The sequence below is a fragment of the Triticum dicoccoides genome, chromosome 5A, assembly GCF_002162155.2.
Source record: "Triticum dicoccoides isolate Atlit2015 ecotype Zavitan chromosome 5A, WEW_v2.0, whole genome shotgun sequence".
NCBI classification, from domain to species: domain Eukaryota; kingdom Viridiplantae; phylum Streptophyta; class Magnoliopsida; order Poales; family Poaceae; genus Triticum; species Triticum dicoccoides.
In genome coordinates this window covers 257,647,238-257,662,378 of record NC_041388.1, presented here as the reverse complement: position 1 = coordinate 257,662,378, position 15,141 = coordinate 257,647,238, and the positions used below count along the sequence as shown (strand labels likewise).

At 40.5% G+C, this 15,141-nt stretch overlaps 1 protein-coding gene across 1 annotated transcript; it reads left to right on the top strand.

Annotated features, from left to right (window-relative positions):
• Nucleotides 1-1,245: 1,245 nt before the first annotated feature.
• LOC119299405 (glutamate-rich WD repeat-containing protein 1-like) lies at nt 1,246-10,724 on the top strand. Its single transcript, XM_037576637.1, has 13 exons — nt 1,246-1,287; nt 1,388-1,456; nt 1,787-1,893; nt 1,992-2,070; nt 8,256-8,429; nt 8,533-8,631; nt 8,941-9,109; nt 9,190-9,293; nt 9,424-9,566; nt 9,650-9,722; nt 9,887-10,011; nt 10,140-10,257; nt 10,386-10,724. The coding sequence occupies exons 1-13, from the start codon at nt 1,246-1,248 to the stop codon at nt 10,533-10,535; spliced, it is 1,452 nt and encodes a 483-aa protein (XP_037432534.1). The 3' UTR covers nt 10,536-10,724.
• The last annotated feature ends 4,417 nt before the right edge of the window (nt 10,725-15,141 follow it).

The window sequence follows — 15,141 nt, the reverse complement described above, 5'->3', positions numbered from 1 at the left end:
CATGCTTTGCACGTGCCAATGTACTAGTATAGAATGTTTATGAAAAAATTAGGCATAAAAATATGTTTTAGAAAATGTTAATCATGTATTTCTAAAAAGTTAAATGTGTATATAAAAAATATTTTTGATGTATACAAAAAATGTATATTTGTATTTTTGGCATAATAATACATGTCTCATTTATATCATAAGGATCATAGTACAAGCCACATAAACAATGACCTGCCAAGATTAAAAAGACAATAGATCACCAACGTTTGCACAAAAAAATCACTAGCTAAGAAAGAAAATTGCAAAGAAAATAAAAAACCAATAAACCCGAAAAAGAAACAAAAAACAAAGAAAACAAGCCACGTAAACAATGACCTGCCAAGATTAAAAAGAGAATAGATCGCCAATGTTTGCACAAAAAAACACTAGCCACGAAAGAAAATTGCAAAGAAAATAAAAAGGCAATAAACCCAAAAAAACAAAGAAGAAATAGAAAAACCCAGTGAAAATCTGAAAAGAAACAAAAAAAAACCCTGATAAAAACTGTGAAAGAAATGAAGAAACACAATGATAAAAAACAGAAAACCAAAGAAAATTGATGAAGGGAAAAATCCTAAAAAAAATTTAAAAGAAAATGAAAAATAAGGAAACGGGTTGAACCTGCACGTAGAATGAGTGAGCGACCATGCTAACAGACCGGTTTATACGCGCGAGCCCTTGAGACGAGACATGTGTTGTCCTCACTGTATACTTTTTTGAACACAGTACAGAGCAAGCGCTCATACATACACACAGTCACCTTTATGAACACACACATGCACATCATATCTCTATGAGTACCTTTGAAAAACTAAGCCGGCATATCATTTTAAGATTTATGAATTCACTGTAGGTGCCTCGTCATCAACGGAAACGTCTCCCCTCACTAAAACGCATCGCTGAAAATTTTAAAATAAATTCAGAAACAATGCTGCGGCTTCGGGAATGAGCCGAAACGAATCCATAGGTCCCACGCGACTCGCAACCCGGCCCATGCAACCGAATTGTCATGTCACGATAAACCCTTGTCTTTGCCTAAAAAAAAGTAGTAAAACCCTTGTCCGGGACGTCTTTGCAGTTGTAGGCTTGCAGCAGCCGCGAATTCCCCGGCTTCTCCAACTCCGACCACCGTCCTCCGTCTCTCCCTCTCCACGCTTTCCTACCCCGCCACCCAATCGACCTTCGCGACTGGTGTATTCGCGCGCTGATCTTCTCATGGCTCGCACCATCAAAAAGGCCAGGTCGAAGAGGACCAAGGCATGCGATTCCGCACCATAATTTTGCACAAGTCCTCGTCCAAGCCTTGAGCTCTGTATCCCTAATTCTTCTTTTTTGGTGGGGAAATTTTTCTGAGTAGGGATCCAGGAAAGGCGAGGCCTCGTCGTCGTCTTCTACCAACACAGCGGTGGCTTCTGGCCCGGCTCAGGTGAGGGATCATAACCCGTTCGTCTTATGTTGTCAATCTTCGGCTGCGCTGAATGTTTCACACATTGATGTTCTAATGTTTGTTCGGTCTGCAAAGTTTGAAGTTCATATGTTGTTTCATTTTCGAGAAACAAAAAAGAGAAATCTTGTTGTTGTTAGTTAGTTGGAGAGTACGGATCTCAAAGCAAGGCTGGAGGGTTGAGAATAAGAGGTTCCATATAGCCTGAGCTACAAAGAAACTTTGTGTGCGCTGGATATACCATGGAAGCTCCAAAATTGTGCTGATTGTGCCTTTTAGAATCGAGCTTAACCGGTGTGTGCTTTTTCCTAGGTGTGGCAACCAGGTGTTGATGCGCTGGAAGAGGGGGAGGAGCTCCAGTTTGACCCGGAGGCTTACAATTATCTCAGAGGATTTAGCATTGGGTGGCCTTGCCTGAGGTAACAAAAACAAAAACCTCCATACGGGCGCGCGTTCTTTCTGTCCTGATCACAGCACAATATATGATTGATTCTCAATGATTTACACTTTGCTGTAGCTTTGATGTTCTGCGCGATCAACTCGGGCTTGTGCGGTCGGAGTTCCCACATACGTTATACGGCATTGCTGGAACTCAGGTTGCATTTATCTTCATGCCTTTTGAATCTAGCCGTAGAAATTTCTCAACTCCGTGCAGGAATTCGGCAGATGTTGATTAGTAAAGAAAGTGGGTTTGCTCTTCATTTCAGGTCCCATTGCACCTGATTTGAAAATAGTAATTTAGAAATTTCAAAACAAGTCAAAAAGTTCTGAAACTTTCTGAAAATAAGAATGGTAATAGTGTTATACTCGTATAAAAATTCCCCGAAGGAGTGACTTCTGTGAACTTCGGGACAAAGAAAAAATGCGCTTGGCCACTGTCAAATGAGCTGTAGTTGGTGCATGAAGAAACTGACACATTTTACTTACCGCAAAGGAAATATCAGGTCTAGTGAGTGTCAAATACTGAAGTGCGCCTACTAGACTTCTGTACCTGGTGCCATCCTCTTGATTCAAGGGTTGACCCTCTACAAGAAATTGTTTTTTTGAACTAGACAATGGTGTTGATGATGGTTTACACCCCTGTGGACCAGCCTTACTCAATAAATCAGTTGCATATTTCTCTTGAGAAAGATGAAGTCCACCTTCTTTCATTTTCTTAACTTCAATGCCAAGGAAAAAAATGCAAATCCCCTAAATCTTTAAGTGCAAATTCTGAGTTCAAATCTTTCAAAAGTGTTGTTACTGCTTCATGTGAAGAACCGGTAACAATGATGTCATCAACATATATAAGCACAAAGATGGATGTATGTGACTTGTTATAAATGAATGGTGATGTATCAGAATCAGAGAGAACAAAACCAAGTGCTTGCAACTTAGAGCTCAAACGAGAGTACCATGCCCTTGGAGCTTGTTTCAGTCCATAGAGAGATTTATCAAGCCTGCACACATGAAATGGTTTATTTTTATCTTCATACCTAGGAGGTTGCCTCATATAAACTTCCTCTTCTAAAACGTCGCGAAGAAACGCATTTTGCACATCTAGCTGTCTAAGTCTTCATTCTCTGGACGCAGCAACAGGTAGTCTATGGTACCATCAAACCTTCTTTTTATTCCGAACACCCACTTGTAGTCAATCACATTTTTACCTGGATGTGAAGGAACCAAATGCTAAGTATTGTTTTTGTGAAGAGCATGAACTTCTCAATCCATAGCCGTTTTCCATATGGGATTAGCAAGGGCCTCAATGACAATGTGAAACAGCCAAACCATACTTAGTTCTATATAGTTAGTTGGATTTAAAACACCTGTTTGGAGACGTGTACATGGCAGTGCAGCAGGTGTATGCGCAGAAGATCCAGCGTCCTGCTATGCAACAATATCAGCAGATCCATCCCGAGGAGGCAGAGCTGCCAACGCCCGCCTGATCCTCTGTGGAAGATGCGGGCAACGCAGAAGGCAAGGGCGCCGCAAAAGATCCGGGCGAGCCAGCCGGATCTGGATCGATCCGCGTGTTGGGCCCTCCTGGCATAAGTGTGGGGGACCGGTGCGGGCACCCAGTCGGTGGAACCTGCTCGATCGGGCTGTCCCTGGTAGAGTCTAGCGCGGCCCGCCAGTGGGACGCATGGCGATCGCAGGGTGGCGGAGAGCGGGACGCAGGTGCAACACGGTCCAGCTGGTGGGGCACCGATCCCGGCAAGGATCCCGGCGTAGTCTGCTGCACCGATCCCGAAGACGATCGCGCCGGATCTGGTGTGTCCACAACAGGATGATTTTGTGCACCATTTTGAACAAAAAATTCATCATTCGTCATGCCATTTTCTGCCCCGTTAATCTCTATAGCAGAAGACTCATGTGAAACCAAAGAGGAGTTAGTCAACATTGGATCATCATTATCAACACCCACATGCATCACCAAGGAGATGGGAAGGAGGAAGAAGAATTTCTTTCTCGACATTGGGATGAAGCTTTGCAAAGGGAAACTGAGTTTCATAAAAGACAACATCACGAGAGATGTAAACACGACCAGTGGACACCTCTAGGCATGTGACACCCTTATGTTGAGCACTGTAACCGAGAAAGACACATTGCTTGGAACGAGACATGAGTTTGCGAGTGTTAGGGGCGAAGGTTTGGCCAGCAAGAACAACCAACAACTCTAAGGCTGGTGTAGTCTAGTGTGACATGTAATAGACATTCAATAGGAGTTTCACTGAAGATGGTACGACTGAGCCACATATTGATAAGATGAACTGCAGTAAGCTGCAGCTAGAATAGCTAAGCCTACTTCAACAATATGTCTATGTTTCCTTTCAGCGGAACCATTTTGTTGATGTGCATGTGGACATGAGACATGATGTGAGATGTCTATTTGTTGAAATAAGGAGTTTAACTTTTCATATTCACTACCACAATCTGATTGCATGCCAGGGATCTTACTATCAAATTTGCATTCGCAAGGGCTTGAAAATTATTAAACACTTGGAATACATTAGAACATTTTTTAAGAAGGTAGATCCAAGTGTATTTGCTAAAGTCATCAACAAAACTTATATAATAAGAATGTCTACGAACAGAAGTGGGTGCTGGACCCCAAACATCAGAAAAAAAAGTTGCAAGGGTTTGGTAGACACACTAGTAGAGATAGGATAGGGCGATTGATGACTTTTTTCTCTTTGGCATGAGTCACATATAGTTTCTGAATTTCTCTCACCAACAACTGGGAGTTTATTTCTACTAAGAATTTGATGAACAGTAGAAAAGATGGATGACCTAAACGACTGTTCTTCCTTTCAGTAGAAAGCTTGATGGCACCATACACTTGTTTATTGAACTTGCAATACTTGGGAAGCAATGAGTAGAGTCCTTGCACACAAACACCTCTATGAAGAATACATGATCCTTGATCAGAAAGAAGAAAGGGTGAAACTCTAGAAACACATTATTGTCAAGAGCAATACGATGGACAAACAAAAGATTTTTGGAGGCATTAGAAACATGCAAGATTTCATTGAGTTCAAGATTGGTTTGTGGGGTTTCAATGATTGATTTACCAATGTGACTTATCTCCATACCTGGACCGTTTGCAGCCGTGTAGATTTGATCATAACCACGATATTTCTACTAGTGTTGTAAGAGTTTAACTTCTGTTGGTAGACATTCTTATTATGTGAGTTTTGTTGATGACTTTAGAAAATACACTTGATCTACCTTCTTAAAAAGCGTTCTGATGTATTCCAAGTCTTTCATAATTTTTAAGCCCTTGTCGAACGCAAATTTTATAGCAAGATCCTTGCCAAGCAATCAGATTGGGGTGGTGAATTTGAAAAGTTAAACCTCTTCTTTCAACAAATAGGCATCTCACATCATGTCTCATGTCCACGTGCACATCAACAAAATGGTTATGTTGAACGAAAACGTAGACATATTGTTGAAGTAGGCTTAGCTATTCTAGCTGCGGCATCCAATGCCACTAAAATTTTGGGATGAAGCTTTCCTTACTAGAGTTCATCTCATCAATATGTGGCCCACTCATACCATCTCAAATGAAACTCCTACTGAACGTCTATTACATGTCACACCAGACTACACCACCCTTAGAGTTTTTGGTTGTGCTTGTTGGACTAACCTTCGTCCCTATAACACTAGCAAACTCATGTTTGGTTCCAAGCAATGTGTCTTTCTCGGCTACAGTGCTCAACATAAGGGTGTCAAATGCCTAGACGTGTCCACTGGTCGTGTTTACATCTCTCGTGATGTTGTCTTTTATGGAACTCAATTTCCCTTTGAAAAGCTTCATCCCAATGCCGGTGCTCCTCTCAACAAGGAAATTCTTCTTCTTCCTTGCCATCTCCTTGGTGATGATCTAATGTTGACTAACTCCTCTTTGGCTTCACATGAGTCTTCTTCTAAAGAGATTAACATGGCAGAAAATGGCATGACGAATGATGAAATTTTTGTTCAAAACAGTGCAAAATCATCCTGGCATGGACACACCAGATCCGGCGCAATCATATTCAGGATCGGTGCAGCAACCTGCGCCTGGATCTCCTTCGGGATCGGTGCAGCAGACTGCGCCTGGATCCACCCCGGGATCAGTGCCCCACCACCCGACCCGTGTTGCACCTGCCTCCCCCGCTCTCCACCACCCTGCGAACGCCACACGTCCCACTGGCAGGCCGCGCCAGACTCCACCAAGGGACAGCCCGACTGAGCGGGTTCCACCAACTACGGGCTACGCGCCGGTCCCCCGCACTTATGCCAGGCGGGCCATGCTGTCCGACGCGCGCAGGTGGGCCCAGTGCACGGATCGATCCTGATCCGACTAGTTCGCCTGGATCTTTTGTGGCACCCTCATCTACCACAGAGGATCTAGCGGGCGCGGGCAGCTCTGCCTCCTTGGGATCGGCTGGATCAGGTGGATCTGCTGATCCTGTTGCACAACAGGACGCTGGATCTTCTGCGCATACACCTGCTACACCGCCCCGTACACGTCTCCAAACAGGTGTTTTAAATCCAACTAACTATAAAACTAAGTATGGTTTGACTGGTTCAAACACTTCTACAGGAAAACCACACACTGTCAATGAGACCCTTGCTGATCCCATATGGAAAAAGGCTATGGATGAAGAAGTTCATGCTCTTCACAAAAACAATACTTGGCATCTGATTCCTTCACATCCAGGTAAAAGTATGATTGACTGCAAGTGGGTGTTCGGAGTAAAAAGAAGGTCTGATGGTACCATAGAGCGTTACAAGGCCAGACTTTTTGCAAAAGGGTTCAAGCAGAGGTATGGCATAGATTATGAGGACACTTTCAGTCCTATTGTTAAAGCTGCCACAATTCGTCTTGTTCTACCTGTTGCTGCGTCCAAAGAATGAAGCCTTAGATAGCTAGATGTGCAAAATGCGTTTCTTCACGGTGTTTTGGAAGAGGAAGTTTATATCAGGCAATCTCCTGGGTTTGAAGATAAAAATAAACCATTTCATGTGTGCAGGCTTGATAAATCTCTCTATGGATTGAAACAAGCTGCAAAGGCATGGTACTTTTTTTTGAGCTCTAAGTTGCAAGCACTTGGTTTTGTTCCCTTTGATTATTATACATCACTATTCATTTATAACAAGTCACATACATCCATCTTTGTGCTTATATATATTGATGACATCATTAGTTCTTCAAATGAAGCAGTAACAACACTTTTGAAAGATTTGAACTCATAATTTGCACTTAAAGATTTAGGGGATTTGCATTTTTTTCCTTGGCATTGAAGTTAAGAAAATGAAAGAAGGTGGACTTCATCTTTGTCAAGAGAATATGCAACTGATTTATTGAGTAAGGCTGGTCTACAGGGGTGTAAACCATCATCAACACCATTGTCTAGTTCACAAAAACTCTCTCTTGTAGAGGGTCAACCCTTGAATCAAGAGGATGGCACCAGGTACAGAAGTCTAGTAGGTGCACTTCAGTATTTGACACTCAGCAGGCCTGATATTTCCTTTGCAGTAAATAAAGTGTGTCAGTTTCTTCATGCACCAACTAGAGCTCATTTGACAGCAGCCAAGCGCATATTGAGATATGTAAAGAGTACATTAAGTGTTGGATTAATTTTCCTATCTCCTAACAACTCTAATATGGCTGCAACACATGTGCCATAATATCCTGTTTAAAATCTGGAAACAAGAATGGTATAGTTTTATATACTCGTATAAAAAGTCCCTGAAGGAGTGACTTCTGCGAACTTTGGGACAAAAAAACAAAATTTTGAGTACAAAAGTGTGGATAGTACCTTTTATTAGTGTCGGTTTTGTTTTTTCAGCCTATAATATCATGGAAGTCATTCCTTCACAAAACTTTTCACACGAGTATAATACCCTTGTTTCCAAGAAGTTTCAAGAATTTTGACTAATTTTGCAATTTTTATTTTTTCCCCATTCGGGTGCATTGACACCCAAGACCCAAAGATCCGCGTCCATCAGACCCCTCTCAATAAAGTAGGGAAGAATGTTATCGTCGACTTTTATCTATTTTGTCAGTTGTAGATCCAACCACATTTAACTTAAATGAAGTGTTGTTACGTTGGTTTTTAGCTTGAGTGACATGATGTGTTTATGGAATTCTACATGATTATGTTATTGACCCATGACGAGGAAGTTTTGATCCTTCTATGCCTCTGTTTTTTGTTTGTTAACTATTATTGTCCACTCGACATCTCAAATAGTATATATTTTGTGATAATAGTGGACATTCTCTCTGACGTAAGAACTGGACTAATTGTTCTTTCAGTCCGAGAAGGCTTCATGGAATTATGCTGGTATTTTTAAGCTTTCCAACATAAAGGGCAAGAAACGGGAACCAATACCATCTTCAGCTCTTGATGGTGATGATGATATGGATAGTGACAGCAGCAGCGACGAAGATGATGAAGAAATCAATGAAGATGCAGAGTCCATTTTGCATGTGTGTTCATTCTTGAAGTGCCAAACTACAATTCTGGCATTTAAGTAATTATGCAGAATCCATCATGACCCTTGGTAACCTAGAATTTATTCTGTTGTACCAGTTACAAAAGGTGGCTCACGAGGGGTCGATAAACCGAATACGCTCAATGAATCAAAAGCCGGAAATATGTGCTACATGGGGAGACACAGGTCATGTTCAGGTAATTTACTATGGTTAGTCCACATCTGATTTATCAAAACCACAAAATTTATGCTGCACATCATGCCCTGCTCTTTTGAGATAGATCAACTTTTTTACTGTACATCAAGCTGAAGTTTATTATTTTCAGTACTTCCCTATGAAAAAGCCTCAGAATGTACATGGGTAGTGTCCTATTTGCCCAGCAACAGAACATATATTCTGTGCATTATATTTCCTTCCGAAAACTTGCTCAGGAACAGAATGCATCACATTGGCTACTTCCATGTGCTATATAATTAGCTGTGTGCTCTGTTGATTACATATGCAGGTGTGGGACTTCAGCTCCTTCATTGCTTCATTAGAAGACCCAGGAACAGTTACACATAAAGATAACGGCATTATCCACAATCATGTACCTCTAAAAGTATTTAGCGGCCACAAAGATGAAGGCTATGCTATTGATTGGAGTCCAAATGTTACTGGAAGACTAGTTTCTGGTGTGTACAAAGTCTTATCCCTGGTACAGTTGGAATAAAGATGTCGCCATTCATAGAATTTATTCTTTGTATAAATGCAGGCGATTGCAATAAGTGCATTCACCTTTGGGAGCCGACTTCAAGCGATTGGAGTGTAGACGCCAAGCCATTTGTTGGACACTCTGCAAGCGTTGAAGATCTGCAGGTGTGCAACACAATAATGTATTATATATATATATATATATATATATATATATATATATATATATATATATATATATCCTATGAGCTATAATATTGTTTAATATATCAGCTACTACAATTCTGTTTTGCAGTGGAATCCCACAGAAGAAAATATGTTTGCCTCTTGTTCCGTGGATGGGACGATAGCTATATGGGATATACGTATAGGGAGGAACCCTTGTTATGCTCCTGTTAAGGTTCACAATTCTGACGTGAATGTGATCTCATGGAATTCGTATGTGCTCTATCTGCTATCTTTATGCACACTATAATGTCTTCTACATAGTACATTACAACTTCTCTGAATTTCATATTCAGGCTTGCAGGTTCTCTTATAGCATCAGGTTGTGATGATGGCAGTATCTCAGTCCATGATATTAGAGCAATCGAGGTAATTCCATGCTGATAAAAACACAAGGTCCTTGGCTTGTCGGTTTTCGGTGGACCTCCTCAACTAGTAGTACTCTTGCGGTCAACTCACAATAAAGCTGGGATTTTGTGATAATGTGTTTATAATATCAAATGTTTCTCCCTTCTGACTTTATTTGCTGGCAGAGCGGCGAGCCTGGTAAGTCCATGGTAGCACATTTTGCGTACCACAAGCACCCGATTACGTCTGTGGAATGGAGTCCATATGAAGCATCAACTTTGGCCGTATCATCTGCCGACAATCAACTGACGTACGTAACTCTGCCCACCCTCCTCCCATTCATGTTTTATGATTGCACCGAATTGCTGAACTTTTTCCCTAAATATCTGACATCTCATACTACTATGCCATAATAACATAATAATTAATTTGTGCCAGGATTTGGGATCTTTCGTTGGAAAGGGACGCAGAAGAGGAGGCCGAATTCAAAGCCAAGATGAAAGAACAAGCAAATGCACCCCGAGATTTGCCCCCACAACTTCTCTTTGTTCATCAGGTGCGTACTATTATCATATTCGCTCTTGCAATACACAGTGGCAGAGCTAAGCCCATGTAGACATAAGAGAACTGGCTATGTTTCATAGTTGAATCACATGTATAATGTTCATTATCTTCTGCACGCAGGGCCAGAAAGATTTGAAGGAATTGCACTGGCATCCACAGATACCTGGGATGATCATATCCACAGCAGCCGATGGCTTCAACGTGTTGATGCCTAGCAACATTGACGCAACCATTCCATCGGCCGGGGCATCGATTCCTATGCGTATGTGAGCAGCCGGTCACCTGACTCCAGGTGAATAAATTCGTGAACTGATGAAACTACGAGACGACAGTGCGAATTCTCAGTTTTCGCTAGTGGTACCACGTAGTATATGGCTTTCTCATATTATTTTTATACCAGGAGTTTCAGTTCTGCATAAGATGTTATTGCCCTTTTGCTTGAAGATAATCAAGCAACATTTACAATGTGCTGCGCTACATAGAAGATATAACAGTGTATCTCGTGATTTATTTTTGTTCGACAGTTTTGCGTATTATTTGAGTCAAGAATACAAGGAAAAAACCATCATTTCACAGCTGTAGTTTGTTCCCTTTGTCGGATTACGTCCTGCGATTGCGAGAATAATCAGCTCAATCAACAGCCTTTCTTTTCATCAGTCTGGATGCTGGCTGCAGCCTGGTTCCTGTTGGAGCTGAGCTAAAAGTGCATGCTTAGTCTACGCTCGCGCCACTGTTGTGTGTCTTTTGTAATTGTACTTGCTACTGTGCAGGATTTCCGGGAATCCGATTCGGACTGGAATTTGCGCGGTTGTGTTGGCATCTTTCGGCAGTGCTTGTACTGCTCGCAAGTTTGCAAAGCGTTGCAGGCGATCCGATGCTAATTTTATTCGATTAGGAAATTTGGCAGCCGCCCAAATGCATGTACATTCTGTTGCTTTGGACAAGTAAAATAATGCAATTTTCAAAAGAAATTCTTCAAAAAGGGAAGAGGGAAGAGCAACGTTAAAGCAAGTCGTGGGGCCTTTTCATGTTTGGTGAGCTCACATGCGAAAGTAGTGAACTAGGGAGTATTTTGTCTACATTTCTAATTCTGTTTAAGTTCTTGGGTATGAAAACCATGGTGTAGGTGCACCGAGATGCATGTGTACCATATATATCATTGAAAAGCGAAAATACCATTTAAATAGTGGCACATGAGTTGGGCACGTCAAAAATCTCAAAGAAAAATTACTACATAATGTTTGTGTCTTCTATCCACGTACAAAGTTTCATGAAAAAAATGCATATGCTATAATCTATCCCTAATAATAAAGCACGGATTGACTCTGTGGGTTCACCGTCACAATACGCTTCTTCCCGTAAATTTACGCTTTCAGTTTTTTCGCTCATATTATCCGAGGTGATACTATTCATATGCTTTTTAGTAATTGAATCCCGCTATTAATTTGCTTTTTAGTAATTGGGCTGAATTTCGTCTGACTGTCCTGCATGGGCCAACCTGGGCCTTATTGGGGAGCAGCTAAAAATTAGGCGCTTGTGTGAGTTTCGAACTCACAAACGCAAAAAACAGAGGGTTCACCGTCACAATACGCTTCTTCCCGTAAATTTACGCTTTCAGTTTTTTCGCTCATATTATCCGAGGTGATACTATTCATATGCTTTTTAGTAATTGAATCCCGCTATTAATTTGCTTTTTAGTAATTGGGCTGAATTTCGTCTGACTGTCCTGCATGGGCCAACCTGGGCCTTATTGGGGAGCAGCTAAAAAAGGGAGCAGCTAAAAATTAGGCGCTTGTGTGAGTTTTTCCTCGGATACTATTCATATGCTTTTTAGTAATTGAATCCCGCTATTAATTTGCTTTTTAGTAATTGGGCTGAATTTCGTCTGACTGTCCTGCATGGGCCAACCTGGGCCTTATTGGGGAGCAGCTAAAAAAGGGAGCAGCTAAAAATTAGGCGCTTGTGTGAGTTTCGAACTCACAAACGCAAAAAACAGAGTGAGTTTCGAACTCACAAACGCAAAAAACAGAGGGCGGCTGGAGAATCAAACTCAAGACCTCCCATTTAGTACCCATGTGCGCTTGCCATTGCACCACTAAATGTTATTTGCAAATGTTGAGCAGCAAACACTATAAGAACATAATCCACGACAGATCTAAACGTTTTTAGAAGTTTGAATGCAGTTCATTCTTTTCTTTGCAGAAAAAAACGCAGTTTATTTTCAAAACCTGTATCTTTCTTTGAACGCGGACTATTCCAAAAATAGCGAATAATTATTTTAAAATGTTGAACATTTTTTGACCTGTGAACAAATTTTTGAAAAACAGCAAAGCCTTTTTGTAATGTTCAACAAATTTTAAAAACAAGAACATTTCATAAAATTTAGACGAAAAAAAGAAAAAGCGAACATTTTTTGAAACTTGGAACAAAATTAGAAGAAAGTGAACATATTTTTGGATCTGGAAACAATTTTTGAGAAAGGGAACATTTTTTGTAACTCTGAACAAAATTTGGCCATCGAACATTATTTTGAATTGTGAACATTTTTTGAAAAAGCGAACAAGAATTGAAACTCAAACATTTTTTGAATTAATTTAAATAAGATTTAAAATGTGATTTTTTTTTGAAAATCTGAACATATTTTGAAAATGTGAGCAAATTTTGGAACTCGAACATTTTTTGAATTAATGGAAACAACGTTTGAAAATGTGAACAAAATTTTGAAAATGCGAACAAGTTTTGAAACTCGAACATTTTTTAAATTAATAGAAACAAAATTTCAAAACGTGAACAAAAATTTGAAAATCTGAACATTTTTAAAAATGTGAAACTCAAACATTTTTTGTATTAATAGAACAAGTTTCCTATATTTGAACAAACTTTTGAAAATCTGAACATTTTTTATTTTTTATCATTTATTGAATAACGTGATCAAAATTCAATTTTTCCGAACATTATTTGAAATTTTGTACTAAATTTGAAATTCCAAACAAATTATGAAATTCTGAATTTATTTAAAATTGGAAACTGAAAAGGAAACAAAGAAGAAAAGAAAAAGGAAAAACGAAACAGAAAAAAAATTGAAAAACGAACGAAAAGAAAACAAAAAAGAAACAAAAGAACCGGTTTAGGAACCTTCTAGAAGATTCCTCAAACCGGAAAAGACCGGCTGAAACCTCCTACTAGAAGCGTCCCGAAACCGGGAACGAAGAACACATGAACGGGCCGGGCCATCGCGACGCTAGATCGCGACCTCCTGTGCGAAAGGTCGACATCTTGACGCAGAATGCGTCATATAGGATTTTCCGGGAGCGAAGTCCGCAACCAGTAGAGCCAGCATGCCTGTCTGTTGAAAAACAAGGCTCTGTACCTAATAGTCTGTAATTAAGAGAATAATTAATGCAGGAAGGAACGCGCTTTGTGCATGGCTGGGGAAATTAAGAGGAATTGATCCCTAAGTAGTAAAAGGGATTGATTTGGTGAGAGTCAGCCGTTTGGATTTGTGCCTCTGATGTGTTACCATGAAAGCATCACCACAGGGATCGCAACTGCCAGGACACGTATGTACATGACCAGCAGCGACCGGTGACCGCCGTGTTGCAAAGCCGACTATGCATACCCTACAAGGATGGTTGGTGGTATTTTAAGTCGGAAGGACGAGCCAATTATGCATACCTTACAAAGACGGCTGGTGGTATTTTAAGTCAGAAGGACGACGTCGCAAAGCTGACCACATGAACACGGTAAGAACGACCGACATTGATGTAAAGTCAGACGTATATCGTTGCGAGGTCAATCTATGTTACAGCAAATTGTATGTCATCCAATGCTATCATATCATGCATGTGGATATTTTGATGAACACGTCAATTTTCTCTCCCGTTGCAACGCACGGGCCCTTTTGCTAGTGAAACAAAAAAAGCGCTCTGAAACAGCTATTTTCGAAGGAAAACAAAAAGATGCTCTAAAATGGCTATTTTTGAAGGTTTTTTTGCACAGGCTATAATATTGTGATTTTCCATCAAAATTTACAGATACCCAAATAAAAACGAACAAAATACATGCCTGTTTGTTTGCAAAGTTTTGACATTTGCAAAGTTGTTTGTTACACCCTGGAATATATGTTCTTGGGAGTTGTTTTGCATTCTGAGTGTGAGTCTTCTTTCTTTCCTGTCTGAAGAATCGTAAGTGTTTCGTATGCATTACACCTAGTTTGAGCAAGTGCATTTGCAAACATTAAATAATGAGATGCTAATCTTCTTTCTTCTCCGACTTTCCTCTCATGAAAAGTAGAATCGCAGGAGTTTGTGCACCACACCTAGAGTGAGCCCACGTTTTTCTAAATATTGAATGGTGAGATGTGACTCATCTTTCTTTCCCGAGTTTTCACTCATAAAAGGGAAGAATCGTAGGAGTTCGATTGGTGTAGCACATTGAGGGTCCATACATCGACACACACGCATGCACATCATCACACACACACGCACTCACACAATGTCAAGACTGGAGTCGCATATCATCATGATTGGCAAACTCATGAAGGATCTTTTGCTATAGACGGATACGTTGCTTACGTACCACTGAAAGGATAATTCGTCTTAGTAAGATAATCCATATTGAAGAGACACAAAAGATGTCAAACCTAGGATTTCAGATCTTGTGTTAAGCCTTGCTACGCCAAAGAGAAGAATTAAGCAAACTTTACCCTGATTTAGGCAGTGAAATTTGTACATAAAGTTTCCAACTGTACTAGAGGAAAGTACAAACAAAGTTCACTCGAAATAAAAAAGAAAAGAAAACTTATGTGCGGATACGGAAACAAGGCGCCGATATCGAGCAAAAGAATAAATGCAAAAACATATACGTATGCGATGTT

Bases quoted from the DNA above. Each gene is read 5' to 3' on its own strand.
- LOC119299405 (XM_037576637.1), top strand. From the start codon at position 1,246: ATGGCTCGCACCATCAAAAAGGCCAGGTCGAAGAGGACCAAG. The intron at 10,012-10,139 runs GTACGTAACTCT...AATTTGTGCCAG, and splicing joins TCTGCCGACAATCAACTGAC to GATTTGGGATCTTTCGTTGG. The intron at 10,258-10,385 runs GTGCGTACTATT...TTCTGCACGCAG, and splicing joins AACTTCTCTTTGTTCATCAG to GGCCAGAAAGATTTGAAGGA.